This window comes from Australozyma saopauloensis, chromosome 2 (assembly GCF_035610405.1).
Source record: "Australozyma saopauloensis chromosome 2, complete sequence".
Taxonomy (NCBI): Eukaryota; Fungi; Ascomycota; class Pichiomycetes; order Serinales; family Metschnikowiaceae; genus Australozyma; species Australozyma saopauloensis.
In genome coordinates, this window is record NC_086132.1 from 857,600 (window position 1) to 881,394 (window position 23,795).

General features: G+C 44.1%; 8 protein-coding genes across 8 annotated transcripts; 3 read left to right on the top strand and 5 right to left on the bottom strand.

Moving 5' to 3' along the window:
• Positions 1 to 270: 270 nt before the first annotated feature.
• PUMCH_001596 (uncharacterized protein) lies at positions 271 to 1,971 on the top strand (the record flags this gene model as incomplete). Its single annotated transcript, XM_063020639.1, has 1 exon — positions 271 to 1,971. One exon carries the CDS (start codon positions 271 to 273, stop codon positions 1,969 to 1,971), a length of 1,701 nt encoding a protein of 566 aa, XP_062876709.1.
• Positions 1,972 to 2,269: 298 nt separating this feature from the next.
• Positions 2,270 to 4,861, top strand: PUMCH_001597 (uncharacterized protein; the record flags this gene model as incomplete). The annotated part of the gene is made up of 1 exon (XM_063020640.1): positions 2,270 to 4,861. The coding sequence occupies one exon, from the start codon at positions 2,270 to 2,272 to the stop codon at positions 4,859 to 4,861; it is 2,592 nt and encodes an 863-aa protein (XP_062876710.1).
• A 74-nt stretch (positions 4,862 to 4,935) lies between these two features.
• PUMCH_001598 (uncharacterized protein) lies at positions 4,936 to 6,654 on the bottom strand (the record flags this gene model as incomplete). The annotated part of the gene is made up of 1 exon (XM_063020641.1): positions 4,936 to 6,654. The coding sequence occupies one exon, from the start codon at positions 6,652 to 6,654 to the stop codon at positions 4,936 to 4,938; it is 1,719 nt and encodes a 572-aa protein (XP_062876711.1).
• Positions 6,655 to 6,998: 344 nt separating this feature from the next.
• On the bottom strand, positions 6,999 to 9,524 carry PUMCH_001599 (uncharacterized protein; the record flags this gene model as incomplete). Its single annotated transcript, XM_063020642.1, has 1 exon — positions 6,999 to 9,524. The coding sequence occupies one exon, from the start codon at positions 9,522 to 9,524 to the stop codon at positions 6,999 to 7,001; it is 2,526 nt and encodes an 841-aa protein (XP_062876712.1).
• A 776-nt stretch (positions 9,525 to 10,300) lies between these two features.
• On the bottom strand, positions 10,301 to 10,660 carry PUMCH_001600 (uncharacterized protein; the record flags this gene model as incomplete). The annotated part of the gene is made up of 1 exon (XM_063020643.1): positions 10,301 to 10,660. The coding sequence occupies one exon, from the start codon at positions 10,658 to 10,660 to the stop codon at positions 10,301 to 10,303; it is 360 nt and encodes a 119-aa protein (XP_062876713.1).
• A 970-nt stretch (positions 10,661 to 11,630) lies between these two features.
• Positions 11,631 to 14,531, top strand: PUMCH_001601 (uncharacterized protein; the record flags this gene model as incomplete). Its single annotated transcript, XM_063020644.1, has 1 exon — positions 11,631 to 14,531. The coding sequence occupies one exon, from the start codon at positions 11,631 to 11,633 to the stop codon at positions 14,529 to 14,531; it is 2,901 nt and encodes a 966-aa protein (XP_062876714.1).
• A 90-nt stretch (positions 14,532 to 14,621) lies between these two features.
• Positions 14,622 to 16,283, bottom strand: PUMCH_001602 (uncharacterized protein; the record flags this gene model as incomplete). Its single annotated transcript, XM_063020645.1, has 1 exon — positions 14,622 to 16,283. One exon carries the CDS (start codon positions 16,281 to 16,283, stop codon positions 14,622 to 14,624), a length of 1,662 nt encoding a protein of 553 aa, XP_062876715.1.
• Positions 16,284 to 18,149: 1,866 nt separating this feature from the next.
• On the bottom strand, positions 18,150 to 21,884 carry PUMCH_001603 (uncharacterized protein; the record flags this gene model as incomplete). Its single annotated transcript, XM_063020646.1, has 1 exon — positions 18,150 to 21,884. The coding sequence occupies one exon, from the start codon at positions 21,882 to 21,884 to the stop codon at positions 18,150 to 18,152; it is 3,735 nt and encodes a 1,244-aa protein (XP_062876716.1).
• Positions 21,885 to 23,795: the final 1,911 nt, after the last annotated feature.

Sequence of the window (23,795 nt, forward strand, 5' to 3'; positions counted from 1 at the left end):
CCAACACCTAACATCACCACACTAATCTCCACCGAACACACTATCAGAAATAAAAGACAAATAAAAGCATAAATGAAAGTACAATCGATACGAATCGGAATCCATCAATAAAATCCGAACTCCCTAGAGTGTCTTTCCCTACCATTAATTTCTCCCCGGACCTTTCATCCTGCACACACCTCGAAGATTCCAGAATTTTTCACCACATATAAACCCCTACTTCCCCCACCATTCTCAACCCCAACCAAAACCCCAAACCACCAATTAAAAATGTTGAGAGCACGTGCTGCCAGCAAACAATTCGTCCGTTTTGCCCACAAGGACCTCAAGTTCGGCGTCGAGGGCCGTGCTGCCCTTCTTAAAGGTGTCAACCTTTTGGCCGACGCTGTTTCCGTCACTTTGGGTCCAAAGGGTAGAAATGTGCTCATCGAGCAACAATTCGGAAGCCCCAAAATCACCAAGGACGGTGTTACTGTTGCTCGTTCGATCACCTTGCAGGACAAGTTCGAGGACATGGGTGCCAAGTTGTTGCAAGAAGTTGCCTCCAAAACCAACGAAAGTGCTGGAGATGGTACCACCAGTGCCACTGTTTTGGGACGTAGTATTTTCACCGAGAGTGTTAAAAATGTAGCTGCCGGCTGTAACCCTATGGACTTGAGAAGAGGTACTCAGGCTGCTGTGGAAGCCGTGGTCAACTACTTGCAAGAAAACAAGAAGGAGATCACCACCTCTGCTGAAATCGCCCAGGTTGCCACTATCTCCGCTAACGGCGATGCTCACATCGGTAACTTGTTGGCCTCTGCCATGGAGAAGGTCGGAAAGGAGGGTGTGATCACCGTCAAGGAGGGTAAGACCTTGGAGGACGAACTTGAGGTCACCGAGGGTATGAAGTTCGACCGTGGTTTCATTTCCCCATACTTCATCACCGACACCAAGAGTGGTAAGGTTGAATTCAACAACCCATTGATCTTGTTGCTGGAGAAGAAGCTCTCTTCCATGCAAGACATCTTGCCATCCTTGGAGTTGTCCAACCAACACCGTAGACCACTTTTGATCTTGGCCGAGGATATCGAGGGTGAGGCTCTTGCTGCTTGTATCTTGAACAAGTTGCGTGGCCAGGTCCAGGTCTGTGCCGTCAAGGCTCCAGGCTTCGGTGACAACCGTAAGAACACTTTGGGCGACATTGCCATTCTCTCCGGCGGTACTGTTTTCACCGAGGAGTTGGACTTGAAGCCTGAGAACGTCACCATCGAGCAATTGGGTGGTGCCGGCTCCATCACCATCACCAAGGAGGACACTGTCATCCTTAACGGTTCCGGTGAGAAGTCCAACATCCAAGACCGTTGTGTCCAGATCAGACAATCCGTCGAGGACATCAAGACTACCGAGTACGAGCGCGAGAAGTTGCAAGAGCGTTTGGCCAAGTTGTCTGGTGGTGTTGCCGTCGTCAAGGTCGGTGGTGCTTCCGAGGTTGAGGTTGGCGAGAAGAAGGACCGTTACGACGATGCGCTTAACGCTACCAGAGCCGCTGTCCAGGAAGGTATCTTGCCAGGTGGAGGTACCGCTCTCATCAAGGCCACCCGTGTTTTGGACGCCGTCAGAGACAACGCTCCTAACTTCGACCAGAAGTTGGGTGTTGACATCATCAAGGCTGCCATCACCAAGCCAGCTCGCAGAATCATCGAGAACGCTGGTGAGGAAGGTGCTGTCATTGTTGGTAAGGTCTACGACAACGCCGAGTTCAACTACGGTTACGACTCTGCCAACGGCCAATTCACCGACATGATCTCCGCTGGTATCATCGACCCATTCAAGGTCGTCAAGAACGGTCTCATGGACGCTGCTGGTGTTGCTTCCTTGTTGGCTACTACCGAGTGTGCCATTGTTGACGCACCAGAGCCAAAGGCTGCTCCAGCTGCTCCAGCTGGCGGCATGGGCGGCATGGGCGGCATGCCAGGCATGGGTTTCTAAATGTAAATAGCGATGCCAGACGATATCGACCCGACCTGACCCAACCTGACCAGTGACTTCAGACGATAATAGTACATAGTAACGAAAAATCTTAAGAATTAAACGACTCCTTTATTTATTCAACAAAACCACGTAATCGCAGTTCATCTCTCTTCGTGTTCCATCATGAATCATTGTCCTATGCATCCATTTGTGGGGTATGTGCGATGGCATCGCGTTTGATCCAACCTGAAACACTTGGTTACAGGACCAAAACCCAAATCGGGATATCCGAACTTCGAAATTTAACCTGCGACGCATGTTCGAAGAGCTTCTAGATCATCGTGCGCTACTAACGACAGCTTCGAAAAGAAGTCAGCTCAAGTTTCTCATACTAGAACAAATCTATGCTAATGTATTGAAGGCCATCGAACAGGAACTAGCTCCGGCAGTGCTCCTAACCAACGCCCAGCGGTCAAAATTACGACGGCAAATTGCCCAAGAATACTCCGAACGACCATTGCCAGAGGCAACTTTTGAGACCTGGCATAGTGGCCTAGAAGGCGATTCCAAATTGGTCGCTCGCCCTGAGTTGGAAGATGAGGATGAAAATTCTGGCCGGAAGCGGAAACGCAGATCCAAAAAGAAAGAAATTTTGCTGGAGAATACGGGGTATAAGGGCGGCGATTTTGATCTATATGTCAAACAGAAGCTAGTAAAGGAGATCTTAGAAAGTGATCAGGGCTCGCAAGCGGAGCCCAATCCAGAGCCGACGCCTGAAAATGAAGATAATTCTCGAAACGAGCTGTCGCTGCCCGATGCATCGTCAGACCTGGATTCTGACTCCGATCTGGATTCCGATTCGAGCTCAGACCTGGACTCCAACTCGGAGCTGGACTCCAATTCGGAGCTGGATTCCAACTCAAGACGAAAAAAGAACTCCAAACTGAAGTCCAAGTCTAAAACGAACCCAAATTCAAAGACGGGCTCTGGATCGGAACTGGATTCAGACTCAGATCTGGGCTTACATCCTGATGCGGCATACGCTCGCAAAAAGCTTGCACAGCTACAGTCAGGGGTTTTGAGCACAGCGCAACATCCGCGTCGTCAATGGGCGGTTGACCGCTATGTGGCGATGTCCTTGGGATGGGATGTTCCTGGTGCATGGCTGGATGCTTCTGACTATTCGCTCTTGAAGCTGCATGTGCGGTCTCTCAGATTACTCATGCACTCACTGATTCTTCAAAGAAGATGGCAAGCTGCATACAAAGTACTCACAGTGCTCCTTCGCTTTGAATTTGTAGACAAGAGGGCCATCTGGCCACTTGCGCTTGAAATCATCCTTCAGAGAAAACTGGAGCTTTTGAAACAACGCAAGTTACCCAAAACAGAAATGAACAAGGAAACGCAGTTCTTGGAATGGATTCTGCTTTGCTTTCCTATCGGCAAAGTGCCGTTTTTCCAGCTGCGCTCTTATCTAGGTCCAGTGTATAGAACTGGATCTCGAACACATGCGCCCATGAGTATCATAACTGGTTTATGGAATCTCTTGGTTGATCAACGATTTACACGAGTGCGCGAGGATTTAGATGATTTACTCCTTCATCCCCCTTATTCATCGGATGGTGCGTTTCTGTTATTGCTAGCCATGTGCTGCTTGGCAGAAAACAATGCACTCATTTCATTATATAAAAAATTCGACGAGTGCGGTGGCTTCTTTGACGACTCCCAGCTAGTTGGAGACCTAGCTAACGAACCAGGACTCACGTCGTCGAAAGAGACATTGAAAACTCGAATCCTCAACAACAATGCACAAGTACGCAAGATGTTGGAGCAATGCGAAAAATTGAAATTCGAAGTTCCTAAACAAAAAATAGAGGCTCAATTGATCGAGGCCTGGCAGCTCCTTGGTCTTCAAACTGATCTAGAGCCTCCAGAAATAACGAGGGACACTCTCGATACCGAAAAATCACACAATAACGAATGGTCGCTCAAGAGTGGCCTCATAACACAAGCTAACGATTCAGTCAACGTCATTCCTGAGAAGTTTCTCTACAGATTTGTTAAGGCGGCAACTGTCTTCGATCCGAAATGGTTTAATGAGCTATACACTAAATCTAACCTGGGCAAATTCTCTTGCCGTGTATGCGGAGATGCCGTTCTCGAAGCCTCGGCTACTGAAAATGAGCTTGTGAGTCATTTAAAAACGCACGGTGTTTCAGAGATAAATTGGAATCAGTATGGCCCGTCTCCAGTCACAATGGCTGAGATGGTGAAAGAGCAAGATCCGACACTCTTAGCTGAGTTAGAGAACTGTCAGAACGGGAACCTGTTACCTGAAGCTCCTGCAATAGTTGAAAATGCAGACACAAGTATTGCTGGTCAAGAATCTTCTCTGTCTGCTTCAGAAAGTGAAGAACTGCCGCAACAATCTGCGGGACCCAGTACTCTTGGAGCAGAAAAGTCAGATCAATCAGAACAATCAGATTCGTCTGAAGCTAATTCCAGGATTTCGAGTCCCGAAAACCTGCTGGTCGCAACACCAGGTTCAGAGGAAGAGGATGATTCAGACGAGCACACAAACAAGAAAGGTTTTTTCAGCCCTACATCCTCTCTTCCGACTCAGGATACTCAAAACATCTCAACCTTGAAGGATTACACACAGCAGAGGAATGACAACACAGACAGCTTGAAGTTTTTCGGTGAAGAAGAATGGGTGACTGCCGACAACAACGCAGGAGAGGAGCTAAGTGATGACGGCTCCACGAGATTTGAGGATGCACTTGAATCGCAGAGGACTATCTACCCCGACTTGAGTGATAGTGAGGGAGACAATGATGAGTTTAAGCCAAAAAAGAAGAAGCAAAAGAGTCAACCATTGGAGATGGACTTTGATTTTGACTTTGATTAATGAAATTTTATAGATTGGGTATGATGTGATATATACACAGGTATTTATGTTCCTCAACCCCGTAGGTACCTTCTTTATTTATGGCTAATCTCCATACTTGCAACACATGAATCGGAGAGCCTGACCGAGTACCGGTTTGGCGAGTCTGTAGGGTCTATAGCGTGACAAGACCAGTCTCGTGGAACAAAGAAACGAGAATTCGATCCAGTGCAGATTCTCAGGAACGAGGATATAGCCGAGCTAGAAGAAACTGCCGAAAGAGCCGAGCCCCCTGAACCAGCAGGGGTGAGACGATCGGGGCACGAAACAACATTTTCGCTAATGTCACCGCCAGCGGTGTTTGTCATTGGGACCACAGGGATGTCAGATGCCTCCAGGGCGTCATTGATTTCTGTAGCAACAACATTGGCAGTTGCAGTTGTAGTTGCAGTTGCAGCTGGAGTTGGGGCGACAGGCGTTGCAGTTCGTGGAACCTGTTCAGCTGGCGCCTGTGGGCGTGCTGGTGTGACAGGTTGTGACGAGGTTGTTGCAGCCAGACCAGAAAGTGTCGCGAACACCTTCTGGCGGCAGAGTGGACAGCTGTCGGAGCGCTCAAGCCAATCCTTAAGACATGCTAGATGAAGGATATGACCACAGCGCAATTTCTTGGGGTACTTGCGCGCGTTGAGCAGCCGGCCACGGGTTCTCTGGAACGTGGAGGGGCAATGCATATTCTCGCGGCAGATGATGCACATATGATCAGCGGCAGCTAATTCGGACTCACTAGCAGTGAATAGATGGTTGTCCAAGCGGCGCGAGTGCAAAAGGAAGATGCGGAACAGAATGATCTGCTTACACAACTGATACAAAGAGGTGATACAGCCCTGTATGATTGTGCCAGGCAACGCCAAGTTTGTGTGAAAGGAGAGCATGTAAAGAAAGACCATGTAGAAAGATGCACGGAGGGTGGACAGGAAAATAGTAAATGTTTGGACGTAGAACGCCTTGTTCTCCCAGATCTGCTCGTCGAACTCATCATCATCGTCGTCTTCGTCTTCTCCAACATCTGCATTGTAGTCGCCATCCTCCTCGTCAATTAAGGTTGTAGATCCAAGATTTACTGGCTCTTCTTCCCGCTCCTCCTGTCTCGATGGCAACCGGTAGAAGATCACCTCGTACATGTTCAAGGTCAACTTGCCCAAGTAGGTGTAGCCCTCAATGCCCATCACACCAAACTGGATGCCAAATAGAAGACTTTCGATTGCACTAAGACCTTGGAAAACATCGTACGCCAACACTTTGGCCATCACCACATCTACAACCATGAGCGCGGCAAGAAGTACTACACTTACCTCGGTCACATACATCTTGAACACCGCCCAGCGTCCGCCGGTGCCCTCCAGAAGCCGGTTCACAATCCGAACCTGCAAATAGTCGATCCGATCATACAATATTGTATGGTACACCTTCATACAGAGCGTGAGCCCGAACCAGATCCAGTCCAAAATGAGGTTCTCGTCATCTAACAAAAGGAAGAGAAGTGTAAGCATCAGAAAGGGGATCCGGTCAGCAATGTGTTCCATCTCGATCACGCGGATCTCGCCAAACACTACTCGTATACTAACCAACATCCATACTAAATAGAAACACACTATGAAATTGAGTAGCACTATTAATCTTATATCAAAGGTAAGTTCCTGGATAAGCGTCAAAAAGTCGTACAGTTTGGCCATTGAGGTTATGAGCGATGCGGCGAACATGGCGGTACTGGTGACAGCGTAAGCCGCCATGTACACGTGTCCTCTAGTCCACATTTGGAGAAGTATGTTTCAGAATTTGGGGTTTGAAATCTGGGGTTTGAGTAGGTGGATAAGGGCCAGGGTGGAAATTATGAAAAGAAGGGGAAAATTTGGAATAATGTTCTTCATGGGAGAGTTGTCTTTGAAGATCGATATTTTATATTTTTTTAATTTTTTTGTGTTGATTATGTGTGGATTCCTTGAATTTGAGCTGCCGCCACGATACGAAAGAACATTAGCAAAAACAATTGATGTTGAAACCTGCTGGGATAATTCATTGTATTCTCTGAGATATAATTTATCTCATCCGGATCTACTTATCAATATCTATACTAATACAAAGTTGAATGGAAACAGACCTATCTCTTGATTACAGGACTCAATTGCGGAATTCGACTGTGCTGAAGCTTTTCTTCTACCTTCATTGGCGAAAACTTCCGTTTCTTTTCCTTGGGACTACCCAACGTATTCACCAGTCTCACAGCCAAGTGGCCGGGCCGCTCCGGCGATGCTTGTCCTGGACTTATGGTCGATAATGTTTGCGCAAAATTTGAGAGATCAGCAGAGGCAGCAACGATATTTCCTTGAAAGCTTTCGCCCGAGTGACTGATTTCGTGAGAGAGTCGCTCAAAAGTTTGTAGAATACCGTTCTCCGCACCGTCTGTTTCGGAAAGAGCAGTCCCAGTCAACGCGGTGACACCCTTGCTGAGTCTTTGCTCGACCATCGTGACAATTTGATCTCTGACTATGGCCTTGTTGGTATCAAATCCTTCCTCAAGTGCCGAGATGTTACGTTTGAGATGTGCAGTTTTGTCCTCAATTTTCCCTGTGACAATCCGTGTTTCACGATCGAACTCATCGAATTTGGTCACGAGTTTATCTTCCGTGCTGCTGAGAACATTCAGCGCTATCTGCCCGAGAGCCCGCTCGAGCTTGCCTTGGTGTGCGCTGAACATTGTGTCTATTGTTCCCGTGATTTCGGAAAGTAGTCTCTGCTTTGCTATATTTGCCTCATCATGACTTTGCCTTACAAATTCATCCACGAGTGGCTGGTGTGCTTCTGCTCGAAGCAACTCGCCAGTGTCTTGCCTGAGTTTCCCTTGTGCTGAGCCTAAGTGATGGAACTCACTAGCAACATCGTATTTGTCAAATTCTTGACGGAACAAGGACACATCAAAATTGTTTTCAACCACAGAATTTGTAAAATCACGAATATCAAGCACCTTCTGAAGCTCTTCGATACCTTGCGCTAATTTTGTTTGACTCGAGATCAAATCATCGATTAGCTTGCGCTTCGAAGATTCTAAACTGTGGGAAATCTTGTCACGATTACTTGCGATACCTGTGATCATGTTTTTCAAGTTCTGGTTGATGTCAGCGATGTTGTTCTCCATAATTTGACCCAACTTTTGGTTTTGACGCAGATGCTTCTCTTGCAATTTGAAAAAGTTCTGATTGAGCCGCATAATTTCTTTATCTTTTGTGGCCATTTCGGCTGTAAAATCAACGATTCTCCGCTCAACATTTGCAAGTTGACTTTTGAGGGAACCAATCTCAGCATTCTTTGTGTCTAGTGCCAGTTCAAGCGATGATACACGGGTTTTCTTCTCTTCTAGATGGGATTGCAAGTGATTAACATTCGAGGTATACTCCGTGTAGTTTTCTTGACTGATTTTGACAAAATCTTCCTTGTCTTTGGACGCTAGCATATCTCGCGTGAGTCTTGCGACTTGAGCAGACAAATCGCTCACAAGAACACGCTTGAGCATAGTCTCACTATCATGAATGCTTTGTGGGATATTCTTGATATTTTTGGCCTTCAGCGCATAGTTCAAAGTGCTTAAGGTCTCTGAAATATTGATCTGGGCAGGGGAGACAGTGGCAATTAGAGCAGTTTTGGTCTTGCCTCCTAACAGACCCTGTAGAAGCCTAGTAAGCTTGCTCTCTCTATAGGGCACATGCTTTGGATCTTTGCCTTCACTGAGACAATTGATCACCTTTCCAAGGGCTAACAAGCTTTGATTAATGGAGCCCGCCTCACGAGCCCGCTCGTTGACAGCACCAGATTTGTTAATATCCTCGGAGCCAGCCAAGTCTACAAGGTTCATCCGCGACACACGATACTGAGGATTACCCGAAGAAGAGGCCACCTCTTTGTACAAGTTGATGGAGAGAATAGTGTGAGATCGAGAGGAGAAGTCATTAAGTTTTGTCGCGCCTACACGACGCTTCCCCAAGCATCTCTCTACGACTCGAAGTGCCATATCCGCGGTATCTATAGGCAACTCGCATAAGTTTTGAATCTTGGGTGGTGCAGCAGCAGCAGAGTCTCTACCCAGATCAGGCACCAATCGAAGCTTCGCACGTACAGAAGCAAGACTCAAATCGTCGTCAATAAGGTCTCGCAATTCTTCTTTGTACAATTCTATACATGACATTTTGACCATGTAATCACTTCCCACCAACTCGGCAAAAAGTCGTGATAGCACTCGCGGAATAATTCCAGAGCCATCCCCATAAAAATCTCCACACATGGTATGCGTTTTTCCCAGTCCCGTCTGGCCATATGCCAAAATGGTGACGTTGGACCCTTGCACAAAATCTAGAAAGAGCGGCGCTGCAACGTTTTCGAAAAGAAGCGCCTGATCCGCACCAGGGCCGTATACTTGATCAACTTTAAAACGTTTTTGACCCTTTTGAGAGGTTGAACCATGGGAGTATGCAGAGTTATGACTGTTTGAGTCTGAGTTTAGATTGACGTGAATATACGATGAGCCGCCCGCATAGACGGGGTCTGGAAGTTCTAGGATGGCAGGAGAGCGTGCAGCAACCTCTTTGTCGTTTCTGGCTCGACATCGGACGACAACTTGGATGTTATCAGACATTGAAGTGTTGTTATTGTTGTATATGAAAGGTAAATATGGGGTTGCAGGATGCAGGTGACAGAAACAATGCTATCAGCAATGTTTTTATAAACACAATTTTGAAACAAAACTTTCAATTGGAATAATAGTTCATACTGATACGAGAAAATGTACCTCTTTTTATTTTATTTTCGAGTGCTTTAGTTGTAAGTCCTGAGTATCGTTTGACAGGAACCAATGGAGATAGAAGTGAGAGATAATTTCCTGCCAGCAAGCCTTTCTGTTCTCATTTGAATACAATAAAATCGCTCTATTCTGTTTATGGCTTGGCCTCATTTCGTGGCTTTATTGATGGTCCCATGACTCATATATACCCTTAAAGGAAACACGATTGATGTTTCGACCGCAAGTCAAGTTCTCAGCACCATCAATTGGAAGAGTCTCAAATTTGTAGACTATTATTGTGCTTCGAAATCAATTGGTCTATTGTGGGTGCCTGAACCAACAAAGGAGAATACAGAGCCCCGGAGACAACGCAGAATTGATCTCCTAGAGCAGTTTCAATATGAAAAATATACAATATTCATTCTGCTTATTCATACAGCAATGCTCCCGCTCAAACAGAGCATCTATTTAGTCTGAACTCTTCGAAGATTAATGACGAGTCAGACAGCAAATTGGATTCACCTTGCAAGTAGATTTTTCCTTTATTCTATATCCACATTCATCCAGACGCTTTCAAGATAACCTATTGTCTCACTTGTTCACCCACACATCCACATAATCTCTCAGCCAGCCTAATCAAAGAAGTCGTCCTCGTCGTCGTCTTCCGCTCCTCTACGCTCAAACACAATCTTCGTCTGCTTTTTCTCGTCGCGCGACAATGAATCAAGAATCTCAACAATATCCTTCTCGCCAACTTTGCGGTTGAGCGCTCCACTACTGGCCATCTTGATCAAATACTGTTCCACCTGCTCTGCACGATCAGGTCTCACAATACGAACCCTAGCGAGTCTTTCTCTGGCGCTAGGCTCCAAGAGCTGTGAAAGAAGTGTTCCTGTCCGTTCTTCCTGGGGCGAGGGAGCCGAAGAAGAGGTTGATTTTTGGAGTTCGGCCAAACGAGCGGCACGAATGGCATTAAGTTCTGCGTCATCCATTTCTGAAGTGGGTATTTGGCCTGCAAAGGTATGCTGTTAGCGATTATTGGGTGTTTCTAGATTAGACAGAAAACTACTGAGAGCAAGTCTTCAGTAACAAAATTGTTCGAGAAAATTCAATAGGTGTATCCTCGAATTAACAAATCCCACTGAGTTGAAACGGGATCAGGCTTTCTGTATGTTTTCCGAGTGACCGGTGTAGTTTCGAAGAATAGAGATTAATCTGGGGAGATATAGAACGGTGAAACAAAGTCAAACAAATGAGAAATTTCTTCGAATGGAGATATGAACATACTTGACTGAAATATCTTTGAATAAATTTTGCGGAATGTCGTTTTTCCAGTCCAATCTTGTATGAGTAGTTGTGTGAGTGATTAGATAGGTTTGTCTACGTATTTAGCAATGAATGAATGCTATACCGATGCTTTTCAAAACCTTTCCCATAATTCCTGGCTTACAATATAACAAGAATTTCGAAGATTTACTATTTATTTTGTCTAAGAACAGGAGAATACGTATACCCTTCCAATCTTGTAGACCTATATGGATAGTCTCGTTCGCACAATCAATCTGAATCCACAAGAAAAACTGTATTTGTAATTATGATATGTTAAACATCATCTCTCACGTTTTATTCTCAATGTTCGAAATTCGGTTTTCGCCCATGAACTTTTCAATACCATATTCTTACCAAAACACAAGTGATACAAAAAAACATGCCATGTCAAAATACAAATCACGTCACCCTCGCAAAACCTATTTTGAAAATAAACCCATAAAATAAATATCAAAAATTAAATTCAATAGATTATTGAAGCTCAAATCCCCATCCTTCTTTATGTCCTTCTGCAGATAATGCGATGCCCATCGCTTCCCCAGATCTGGTGACACTACCTTATAACTGTGATCTCGCCGCCGTGGAACATCCAAAGACTTCGACATTCAATTTTAATCATACTTCAATCTAGATATGCCGGAGCCTCACAGAATCCGGATCCCTGGGCAGGTTCTAGACCAGATCAGAACCAAAGACGACGAGGGCGAGTATGGCAAAGACGCCCGGTTCAACCGCAAGAGGAAGGCCGAAAAGAATGTCCCATCACGTAAAGAGAAAAGAAAGGAGGAGCGTTTGGCAAAAAAGCACAAGAGGCTGAAAACACCAATGCCCGACAAAAGCCAGCCAAAGTCATTTTCGAAGAAACAGGCATTCGAAAAGCCTGGCCAGCGAGTCCAGAACCATGACTCTGATGAGACCGATCCATTGGCACAGCTTAAGGCTCTTAAAGCTGCCAAAGCTGCAAAAGCCCAAAACGTCAAGAGTGAAAAAGTTCCTGCGAAGCAGAAGAGCGATGGTGTCAGAATCGTCAAGGAGGATGATTTGAATGATGATGACATCTCTGGACTGGAAGAGTTTGGAGAGTTTTCCGATGCCGAGGCCGAGGAACTTGACGACTTCGATGATTCTGAAGATATGGAGGACGACGAAGAAGATGCCCCTTCAGACCCTCTAGCGGCTTTGAAGGCACTCAAAGCCAAGAAGAACGGTGCTTCTGCCAATCCTTCCGACAACGGACTCAAGATTGTCAAAGAGGACGAGCTTGACGATGACTTCTCAGGCGAGTCAGATGACTTCGACCACTCTGATATCGACGAGGATCTCCAAAATGATGCTGGCAGCGATTTAGAGAACGACTTTGATGACTCTGAAGATTTCGGAGAAATTTCAGGTGAGGAAGAGGAAGATCCTATGGCAGCACTTAGAAAGCTCAAGGAAGCAAAAATGGCCAAAAAAAGCGAACTGCAAAATAGCGGCGCTATAGAAACAAAAGAGAAGAAGAGTAAAAAACCTGAAAAGGTGATAGAGGCCACCTTTGTTGACCCTTTCGAAAATGACCTAGAGTTCTACGCCAAGAAACTAGGCCTCAAAGATGGAAAGAAATCTAAACTTTCCAAAACCGATGATGACGATGTTGTTGGAGGTCTTCTAGATGGATTGGACTTCGATTATCTCGACGAGAGTGAAGGAGACGAGGACTTAGGATCAGAAGACTACGACAGCGAGAATTCCGAAGACTTTGGAGAGTCCAAACAAAAAGAAAACCCGTTTGTTGCCCCTACCAATGAGTCAGATGATGAAGTACCAAACAGTGAAGAGGAAAGCCAACCATCAAAGTACATTCCACCAGCCCTTCGAAGAAAACTTGCCATGGAGGCCGAGGGTGAATCAGAAGACATAATTGCTCTTCAAAGAGCGATCAAGGGTCCTCTCAACAAACTTTCAGAAAGCAATCTCGGTTCTATCATCGGCGAGATCAATGGCTTGTACTTGAACCACCCTAGACAAGCCGTCACCGAAAATTTAACCAAAATCCTCTTGGACAGCGTTACTCAGCAAGGCCGGTTGCTCGATAACTTCGTCCTCTTGCATGCTGCGTTGATCGTGGCCATCTATCGTCTACAAGGTGTGGACTCTGGTGCATATTTCGTTCAGACTCTAATCGAAAAGTTTGAGTCTTATCGTCACGAACCAAGAATGAGCAAGGAAGCATTAAATAGTGCTTCGCTTCTTTCGTCAGTGTTTACATTCCAACTTGTGTCCTCCAAGCTCTTGTATGATATTATTAGAGAGCTCATTAACGACTTGACAGAGTCGAATGCCGAGATCTTATTGAAGATTGTGCGTAACTCCGGTAATCAAATGCGTGCAGAAGATCCAGCTGCTCTCAAGGAGATTGTTTTACTTGTGACAACTCAAAATGCTGCGCTTGCGAAGGAGAAAGTAACTCCAAGGATGCAATTCATGGTCGAGACCATTACATCCTTGAAGAACAACAAGTTGACTGCCGCCAACGATGAGAGTATCCAAACGATTGTTCGTTTAAAGAAATTTCTTGGTACTGCCGTTGCTAGCAAAGCGGTCGACCCCCTTCAAGTCTCCCTTGATGATATTAGAAGTGTCGACACAAGAGGAAAGTGGTGGCTAGTCGGATCCGCCTGGAAGGGCCAGGGAAACACAGAAGAAGTTTTGGTAGATACTGTGGCTGTGAACGATATTCTTGATAACGCAGAGCCCAACTGGTTGGAGCTCGCACGCGCTCAAAGAATGAACACCGACATCAGACGTGCGATTTTTATCTCGATCATGTCAGCAAATGATTACGTCGACGCGATGACAAAATTGGATAAATTAGCCTTGAAAAAGGCACAAGAGCGTGAGATTCCTCGAATCTTGGTACATTGTGCTGTTGTGGAGCCAGCATGGAATCCATACTACGGTATCCTTGCCGCAAAGATGTGCGATTCACATTCCTATCGTAAAACGTTCCAGTTTTTGTTGTGGGACCTCGTTAAAAGCTTCGACACTGCCTCTGGTGGATATGACTCCGAGGACTCTGACGGCGGAGTAGACACTTTTGCAGGTTTCGACGATGATGGCGAGAGTGACGATGAAAAGCTCAAGAAAATCATGAATTTGGGACGTCTTTTTGGCCATCTCTTCGCAGAAGGTTCGTTGGCGCTCCATCTTTTGCGTACCGTCAATTTTGTGGCTACATCGTCTGATATCAAGCTCTTCTTGGAGGTTTTGTTGGTGGCCTTCTTGGACCAAGTTGCCAAGAAATCACAAGTTCACTCCATTGGTGTAGGACGTGGAAAGAAGGGCATGTCCGAACAAAAATTTGACGACAGAACATTAATTGAGCGTCTCCTCAAGGCTAAAGAGGAGCCGGCATTGTTGAAGGGATTAAGTCTTTTCATGTCAAAAAGGTTGTTGAAAAGTGACTTCATCCTGGGCAAAAAGCAAAGAAAGAGGGTCGAATGGGGTGTCAAGTCTGCCACAGACATCATTGATGAGTTTGTAAAAGAGTACTAAAAGAAACCTACAAATTTTAATAGAGAATTAGTGCATTAAGCGCAGTCATTCCTGTAGTGATTTAAATGGCATCCTCATCTGGTTCTTAAATTAAACCCTCAATTTCAATATTGCAACAGATTCCACATGTTTTGTTTGTGGATAGAAATCGAAACCCGTTATGCTCTCTACATCATATTTCACATCAGTGCTTTCCAGAAGCTTCTCAAGATGTTTCAAATCTCTGGCCTGGGAGAAGACATTGCAACTCACGTAAATGATCATTTTTGGCTTGAACTGAAGGACCTGCTTTAGAAACACCGTCGAGGAACCCTTGCGCGATGGGTTCATGAGTAGTATTGACTCCTCGCCAGTGACCTTGGAGGAAAGAAATTCTGAATGCGTGAACATATCATCCGAATTCCCTTGTACAAAAACAGCATCCTCTTTCGAGAGCCCATTCAAGCGTGCGTTGTGCTGAGCATGCTCAACGGAAGGCGCAGCAAGCTCGATTCCAAAGACTTTTCCCCCTTTTGGCACCGCATCGCTTAGGGAAATGCTCAAGAAGCCACATCCACAATAGGCATCCACAATATGCTTGAACAGCCCTTCAATGTCTGATATTTTGTAGCGGAGGAAGTCCAAAAAGATGGGCAATATCGATCGATTATTCTGGAAAAAATCGTTCGCAGGGAACTGAAACACCTTGTTGCCGACTGTTTCCGTAACGACATGTTTTGGATTTGTCAAACATTCAGTGTTTGCAGAACCCAATTCTCTGACAGAGTCTCTTAAGAGAAGCGTTGAGGGTAGCTGGCCCTTAATTTCACCCTTTGCTTGAGCCATGGCATTTTTTTGAAATGATTTTCTGACAAAAGGAAGTTTCTCATTTATACTTGGCACCGCTATGGGACAAAAGTCGACATCCACCACTGGGCTACCGATCTTTACGTTTTCAAACCCCAATGGCAAAGGCAAGTAATCCTCATGAATTTTTCTTGGGATTTTTGCATGCGGCGTGAGTTTCGTTCTGTATCCGTATTGCATTGGAGAGTCAATAACATGTCCAAAGTCACACAACGACTCACGATCGAGTTCCGGATAGAAGTACTTATATGCTTTATTAATAACATTCTGTTTGAATGCAAGTTGCTCATCATAGGTGACCATCTGAAGCTGGCATCCTTGGCACAGGTCGAAGTGTTTGCAAACCACGAGCTTGTCATGACGTAGTTTCGGTGATTTCACCAGTACAATGTAATTCAAGTCAGCTTCCGCATAATTCAAGTAGTGGCGTCGGAGAGTGACGTCCACGATGTCTCCAGGTACAGTCTTAGGAACCTTCAATACTGTAAGTTTGTGGTTCTTTTTCTTCGACAAAGTAGTTTCAGCAACATCAAAAGTTTCACCAGCACGATAGTCTCCATCGTTTTCGATTGCGGCTGTCTCTGTTTCGTACAATCTAGGAACAATGGCCAATCCCTCGGCCTCAGAAGTTTGAGCTACGATCTCCACATTCCGCAAAGTCACATTTCTGCTATTGCTTTTGTTGAGGAATTGATTGATTATGTCTTCAGAAACACGCACACGGCCAGAATCGATATTCTTCAGCGAAATAAGCTCAACTATCTCCCTGTGAAGGATATGGTCTCGTGAGGTCGCATCAGTGGTTCCACGTTTCGTTCTACGTCTTAGTGTGGTATGCGCCCATCTCTCAAATGCGAAAATTGGTTTTGTATTCACGATTAATTTCGGTCTAGAAAAGTGAAACATGGTACCCCAGATTTCCTGGCATCGCGAGTGCACACTGGCATTTGCAGCCAATAGTGTGCACACAAATGTAAGACAATCAGAGCTATAGATAATCAGGATATTTGAAATTTAAGAGAATCGCAAGATTTCGTGAAGAGTATGAATTATTTCTAGTCTATGTTTATGATATGTCGCGTGTCTTGATACAACCTTGCCTTAGGGTATGCTACAATATCTATGGGATTTATGAGTAGTCTTCTCAACAATATCTCTGAAAAAGTGAGATTAACATATTATTGAGTTTCCCCTCTAGCTTAAAAAGGGGCCCGCTGGTTTAGAGATCAAAAACAGTATTGCTGGGCCCATCTGACATTGCTCAAACTTGTGTAAAAAATGTACACTGAGACTCAAAACGGGAATCGCCTTTGCAGGTCATCTAACAGATATTGAAGGTAATCTAATATTTATAAAATTAATGTAGAGTTCAAATCATTTGGTGGTTTTAAGTGTCATTACCGCGTTTTTATGGACGATTCTCCTCATGGCTAAAACGGGGAAAACTACTTGTAATTTGAAAATACACTTCGACAACAGTTTCCAATTTAATTTAATTTAGTTAGCTCTTCTCAATTGGATCGGCGAATTTCACCATCTTCCCGCCGAAGTTGTTCAAGGCGTTCCCATAGGTAAAGGCAACCTTCCCGTCGCCCAACTTGTTCACCAAATGCAAGTCTGCAACTAGCTTAGCTCCTACAGCATACACAATTCTACCATTCAAGGCAGTGGAGACCATTCTCCAAGCCTATGGATTAGTCTTTCGTCGATCTAGGCTCGATCTACAATCATTCCATGGCAAAACATTATGGCATGATATTCTGGCATAACATATGTAGCCATGATAGATCTAATTGACACAAATCCGGATCTATTTTCAGGTATGCCGAGATGACATCCCCGCAAAATCTTTGGTCATGCATTCACTTCTGTGGAACATAAAAGGAGCCAATCTCGCACCCAGTTCTCTGTTTTGTACTACTTATTCATCTTACCAATACCTCACTTCTAGAACCATTTTACAGACAACAATTATTTAAAGCTCTGAATTGTTTCTTCTTGAGAGATTTGAACATATCTCTCGAAAATCATCTTCCATAATCTCATATTAGATTCTTTCAAGCTGATAGGGACGTCATGGACACAGCCTGACTAGGTACCGCCTGACGTGACCATACAAGATCAGAAGCAATAGTTCAGATTAAGTCAAAACTCTTCTTTTTTCGGAGTTTTCTTAAGAACCATGTATGTAATGATGAACAGAGCCGAATGCCGATTTGGTTTCTATTCAATTGATACATCATCATGCCAATGGCGAAAAAACCCGTCAGCTGGTAAAATATTTTCCACAGATAAAATTCATAAAGGAAGGATTTTAAATCCGTCTTAGAGTCAAGACAGTGATTGAGTTCGAAGCTTAGCTGGTTCCAACTCTACAACGATCTCTAGTAAGAAAACAATAGATATTCAATAGTCATCAATTAAATGTTATTATCATTTCACTTTCTGTATTATAGTTACTTGCTGCTCCGGCGCTATTTGGTTCATTACGTTATTTCTAGTATGCATGCATTTGCTAGTGCACAATTGAATACGACAATGTTAAATTCCTCTTGATATCTTACCGCTAGAGTGCTGTCTAACCTATCTCCATATTCTTGATTCAGTTATTGAGCAGTGATACTACATGCAATGCTTAGCATACCACCCGAACTCGGAGCTGCGTTCAATATAGAAGCTAGGACAATCTTCAATTTGGAAAATGGAGTTATATGACTGAAAAAAAGATACGACGCATGAAAATAAAGACTATGGCAAGTATGTCGCCAAGAGCTAAACAGGAACCGCAGGTGTTACATCCTCTTTCCTAGTGACCTCAGCACTGGCAGTCTGGTAATTTCTTAAATCAAGAGTCACAGTCTTGGAAGAATTTTCCCGCTGTTCTCTGTAGATGCCTACCAAAGCATCGGAATTCTCGAAAAGCGAACTTTTCAAAGAGATGACGATAAATTGGAGCCCCACACCCGAATGACGCTTCATGTACGACGCAATTTTGGCGACATTGGAATTATCAAGGGCAGCATCAATCTCATCAAGTACAAAAAATGGCGAGGGATGGAATGAGTGGACTGCAAACAAAAGTGCCAAAGCCGCCATGGTCTTCTCTCCTCCAGAGAGGAGGTCCATGTCTCTGAACCGCTTCATGGGAGGCATGGCATGGTACCGAATACCGCCAGCATAAGGTTCATCTTCGTCCTCCAAAGTCAAGTATGCAGATCCTCCAACTGTCGACGTAGACTTGGTTAATTCTTTGTAAACACCATCGATACGATCCGAAATATGGCTGAAGGCAGTCATGAAGAGTTCTGTCCGAAGCTGCTTGACCTCGTTAAATCTGGTCGTAGCGCGCTTTTCGTCTTGTCTAGCTTTCGTGAACTCACGATCAAAGTTCTTGATCTTGGTATCCACCTCCTTTAACCGCTCCATTGCCTTCGCGTTAGGCGTGAGCGCTTGCAAGTCGCTTATCACATCTTCAATTTTAACCTTCAATTCGGCTTCTGCCTTAACTGAATGTCTGTCCTGGAGGCTTAGGTCTAGTAGCGAATAATCGACGTAAACCAGGTAGGCTACGGCTGAAATGTCGGAACTGGAGTCGAGAGAAATAGAATCCAAGAAGCCATTTTCAAGAGGAAGATCAACATTTTCAATCTTACAGTTCTTCAAAAGATTGAGTCTGCTAGAATCCACCTTTAAAAGAGACTCCTCTCTGATTAACAAGTCTTTTGTCATGCTTCTCACATCAGATTTAAGGTCAGAAATTTCTACCTCTAGCACTTTAATGGCTTTCAATAGAGCTTTATACAAGAGCCCAGCTTCCTTTTTCTCATTGTTCAAGTCATTCAACTTTTCTTCCATTCCCAGGAACTCGGCGTCCAAGTCATCCCACTGACATGTTACAGCTAAAAGATCCTCATTGAATTGAGCGAGGTCCTTGGAGATACGCAGAATACGTCCCATTGTTTCCTCAGAGCTCTCTTTGTGCATTTTATGTTGATTTCTGAGAGAGGAGATAGCTCTTTCAAGCTCGGAGCGCTCTCTTGCCCGAGCCCGCATTCCAGGTCCACTGACCATCTCATAATCATTGATACTTTGAAGATTGTACTTTTCACAAAATTCACTGTATACGGACGCCTGGATTGTGGTGATTTGGCTCTTAGCATCAAGAATTTCGGCATCTATGGCAGCAAGCTGACTCTCTTTCACTTCACACAAGGATTTGAAAGTGCTTAGTTGGCTTTGGTGGAATTCAACCTCTTGGCGTCTTTCATCAACATCTCTTTCAAGGCTGCTGATCTTGGCCCGGCATTGCTGGATGTTCTCATCCAAAGCCGCAAGTTCTTCTGTCAAACTGTTGATATCAATAGTGTTGCTCTTATCAGCTTGTAACTTCGATAATTCCGCATTCAACTCATCCTTTTTGCTGCTCAAATTGGCCAAATCCTGCTTGGTCCACATCAATGATGCGCTTGTTTTTTGTATCTCCTGACCACCAGTCATAAGACCCAGTTTATGAATCACAGCACCGTCTAAAGTCACCATCTTGTTGTTGATGGCCTGCGGATGGTTCCATTTGAGGTCCCGAGCAGCGTCGACGGAGTCAACCACAAGAGTGTCGCCCAAAGCAAACATCACCGCTCTTTCAATGGATACATCATCATAAGTTACCACATCAATAGCAGGACAAGCATTTTCGCTTAAGGTACGCAAATAGTATAGATTGACAGGATCCGTCACCACAGAATCCACTGGGATGAAAGTCGCCGTGCCAGCGCGACGTTCTTTCAATAAATCGACACATTTGTAGGCAACCTCGGTGCTCTCTACCACAATTGCGTCCAAATTGGCGCCAAGGGCTGTTTGTAGAGCCAAGTCATACTTCTGTTGAGTAGAGCGAACCAATTCATGAAGAATACCTTTAATTGATCCTTCTTTGAGAATGCTTTTCAACATATTGACATTGTCGCGCAACCTTTTCTGCTTTTTTGTCTCCTTCTGCTCAAGAGAAAGATCGTCTAGCTTTGAGAGTGTTTGCCTAAGTTCAGCAGCTAACTCAACTTCTTTAAGAGCGAGATCTTCATTGTTTTTCATCAAAGATTCCTTTAAAGCAATTTTTTCAGCCTTTGTGCCCAACATATCGTTCATCTTCGACAGGGTAATGTTCAATCTTGGCTGATATGTGGAACGAATGCTGTCCTCGAGGTTCTGAATTCTTGATTCGGCATTTTCCTGCTGAGATTGATAGTTGCGTACAGAGGACACAAACGCGTCCCGATCCGCATCTAGAATAGAAAGCTTCTCCTCTAGTTGGGAACCAGAGTTAGCCAAGAACTGCTTTCTCAATTGTTGGTATTCCAAAACGCCTTCTTCAGGAAGTTGTGACTTCTTTCGGAGCTCTTCTACCCTTTCATCCAACTCCTCGAGCTGTTCCTCGACAGACACTAGTTTTGAATGCAGAATAGAAGCCATTTCCAATTGGTTCTCCAAATCACGGTTTAAGTCCGCGAGTTTCGCCTCACTAACTTCTATGCGCGTCTGTAAAGATTTTTGAGATGTGTTGACTGGAAGCATGGCTCTACGAATTGACTCGAGATTAGTTTTGGTTTCGAGGATCGAAGCTTCTAATCTTTTTACATCGAGAGACGCTCTTGACGCTTCTGCACTCTGTGTTCCGTGGTCAGCCTCCAATTCTTTAAGTTTGGTTTTGGCGGTTTGAAGCTGTTCTTGCAAGGCTCTGTTCTCTGCAACCAACTGGAAGTGGCGCTTTTGGTTGTGGAATATTTTGTAGAGATGATATTTCTTGATGAGGGTATACTTCTCATTCAATTTTGCCTCGAAGATCTCTCGTTCGCGCATCTGCTCCTTGTACTGTTTCAGCTCAGAGTTCAAGTTTCTCTTACGAGAAAACACCTCTGCGGCCAAATCTCTAGTGCGTTCAAACTCCTCCTTCAATTTTTCATACTCGGCAACGTACTCTGCAGAGCCACTTATGGTTTCTAACATGCGAGCCAAGTCTTTTGGCGACTGTGCAGCTACATTTTCAATGTCTCCCTGGAACACCAAGAAGTTCTTTGCTTTGATGAGAATATTCTCTGCTTTGAGAGCAATGGAGTATTGGAGTGATGTGACAATCTTTCCGTTGATACTATAGTCCGAGGATCCGTTTGTATTTATAGTTCTTTTAAGTTTCATGAGCTCTCCATTGTCCTTCTCATAGAACGCACACACGTAAGCAGAGGTTGGATCCTGCAGCAGCACGTCAGATCCCGACGATTCTTCATCGTTTTCAGTGCTTTCAACGCGTCCTCTATATATCAAATCGCGTAGTTGGTGGGACCTAAGTTGGGCCGATTGAACACCCAAAACGAACGAGATTGCGTCCAACATGTTGGATTTTCCGGCACCATTTGGGCCGATGATGGATGTGAAAGACGCGTCACCGAAGCCGACGGATGCTGTGCCGCGATACGACTTGAAATTGTGGAGTTCTAGTCCAGCCAACCGTCCCATAGTGAAATACGAGTAGAATGAATAACGAAGGGAATTACGGGGGTTGTACGGCAATACACGAGACTGTCACGCAGGATTTGATGGGAATGTACGTCAATATACGAGGATATACGACGATGAACGGGGATTTACGATATGTTGTCGTAATTTGTGATTGAAGTGATGTCTGATCTGGGTCTATAGTGTGTACTATAGTGATATAGACGCGATGTGAAACAAATCAAGATCAAGTGCATTGGAAGGAAATAGCGAAAAAGATAGTCAAAGAAGAAAATCTTGATTCCAAAACTAGGGAAGAATTTTCTTTTTTTTTTTTGCTTTCTTCGCTGTTGCTTAATTCAAGATAGTTATATTGTAAGTACTATGTCCGCCGATTGAATAGAAAATATGTTTTGCATGCAGCATAAATTTATCCACAAAAACCCTTTGCTTTTCCTGGGCTTTCTATTTTTGTATTGTTGGAGACTTTTCCGAGTTTCTGACATCTTCGTGCTTATTGATCGTTCTTCTACGGAAATGTTGATATATAGTTCTCGGACTACCTATTGTTATTCTCGAATAAAATAAATCTGGGAAATTAGAGACTCAAAATGACTTTTTAAATTTCTACTGAAACTTAGAAGAGCCTTATCTTGTGGCTCGAACTATGGCTCGATCGTTTAATCTAACGAATCTCTTCTAAAACGATTTCTCATGGTTCCGCTCCTCCGAAATCTTCGAAAAGCCTCATACAAAAATAAAAGGCTAATCTATCTTTTCTTTCCCAATTTACAAGCTTTAACCAGAAACGAACAAGAATTATTAGTCATCAAACAATCTTAACAGTCTTCCATTCTCCGCCGGATCCACGGCACGGAATTATCTTCAGGATTCGAAGACATTGGCTGCATGAGGTCCTGTCCTGAATTGTACTTCTGGCTGATGTGTGAGGGACATGCCATTGGAATACCTAAAACGCACTGGTTGATTTGATTTTAAGAAGAGGAGGTGTGGGTCAGCCTGGCAAAAAAAGATTAGTTAGGGTCAAAGGTTTAATTCGCAACTTCTGTGGTCAATTTATAAGAGCTTTTTCTAAGGATTCTTCTCTTCTGTGTGGCTGCTAGATCGTATATAGATCATGTACTCAATGGTACACAAATTACATTTTTGACGAAACCAGAGATTCTTTGGAGTAACGATGTTGTTTCTTTTTATAAAACTTCATTTATTTCTATAAATTCAATCATTTTTGTTCTAGAACTTGAGATCAATTCGATCAATTCAAAATGCATGCTTACTGTACATTCTTTCCAAGACGTTTAGTCAATTGCTCCCTTCTGGAAGAATTCTTTTTCTTGGCTTATCTGGCGAGCAAAATAGGTGACAATTAAGCAACTCGTGCATTTCTTTCAAATTGCCGCTCATTACAAACTCTTTTCACGCTAGAAACAATTCTTCGTATTTTATGTCAGAATAAATGCACAGCATAATAATTACTTATACAATATACACCATTTTCTTGGAAGCACTGGGTAAATATATAAAGAAGACAGAGCCACAACCAATTCGAAAAGGGCCTGCTTTCACCTAAGCGATGTCCCAGAAAAACGAATCGCTAGATGAATTCAACAATGAATTCACTAAGATTGATTTCGCGGTCACACTGCTTAAGGAGCATTTAGTGTTGGACAAGTACAAAGTATTTGATTTATATACGAGAACGAACACGAATATGGATGCCTTGCTACTGAAAGATGTACAGATCATAAAAAATGCTACAATAACAAGAGATACCGCAATTAAAAATTTGGCAAAAGTGGACAAAATTGTTGCCAAAGTGACTCAGCTTAAGAAGAATTTCGGCTCGGATCCCGAATCAAGCTCCACCAGAACCCACATTGAAATGATCGAGAGAGACTCCAAGATTATCAA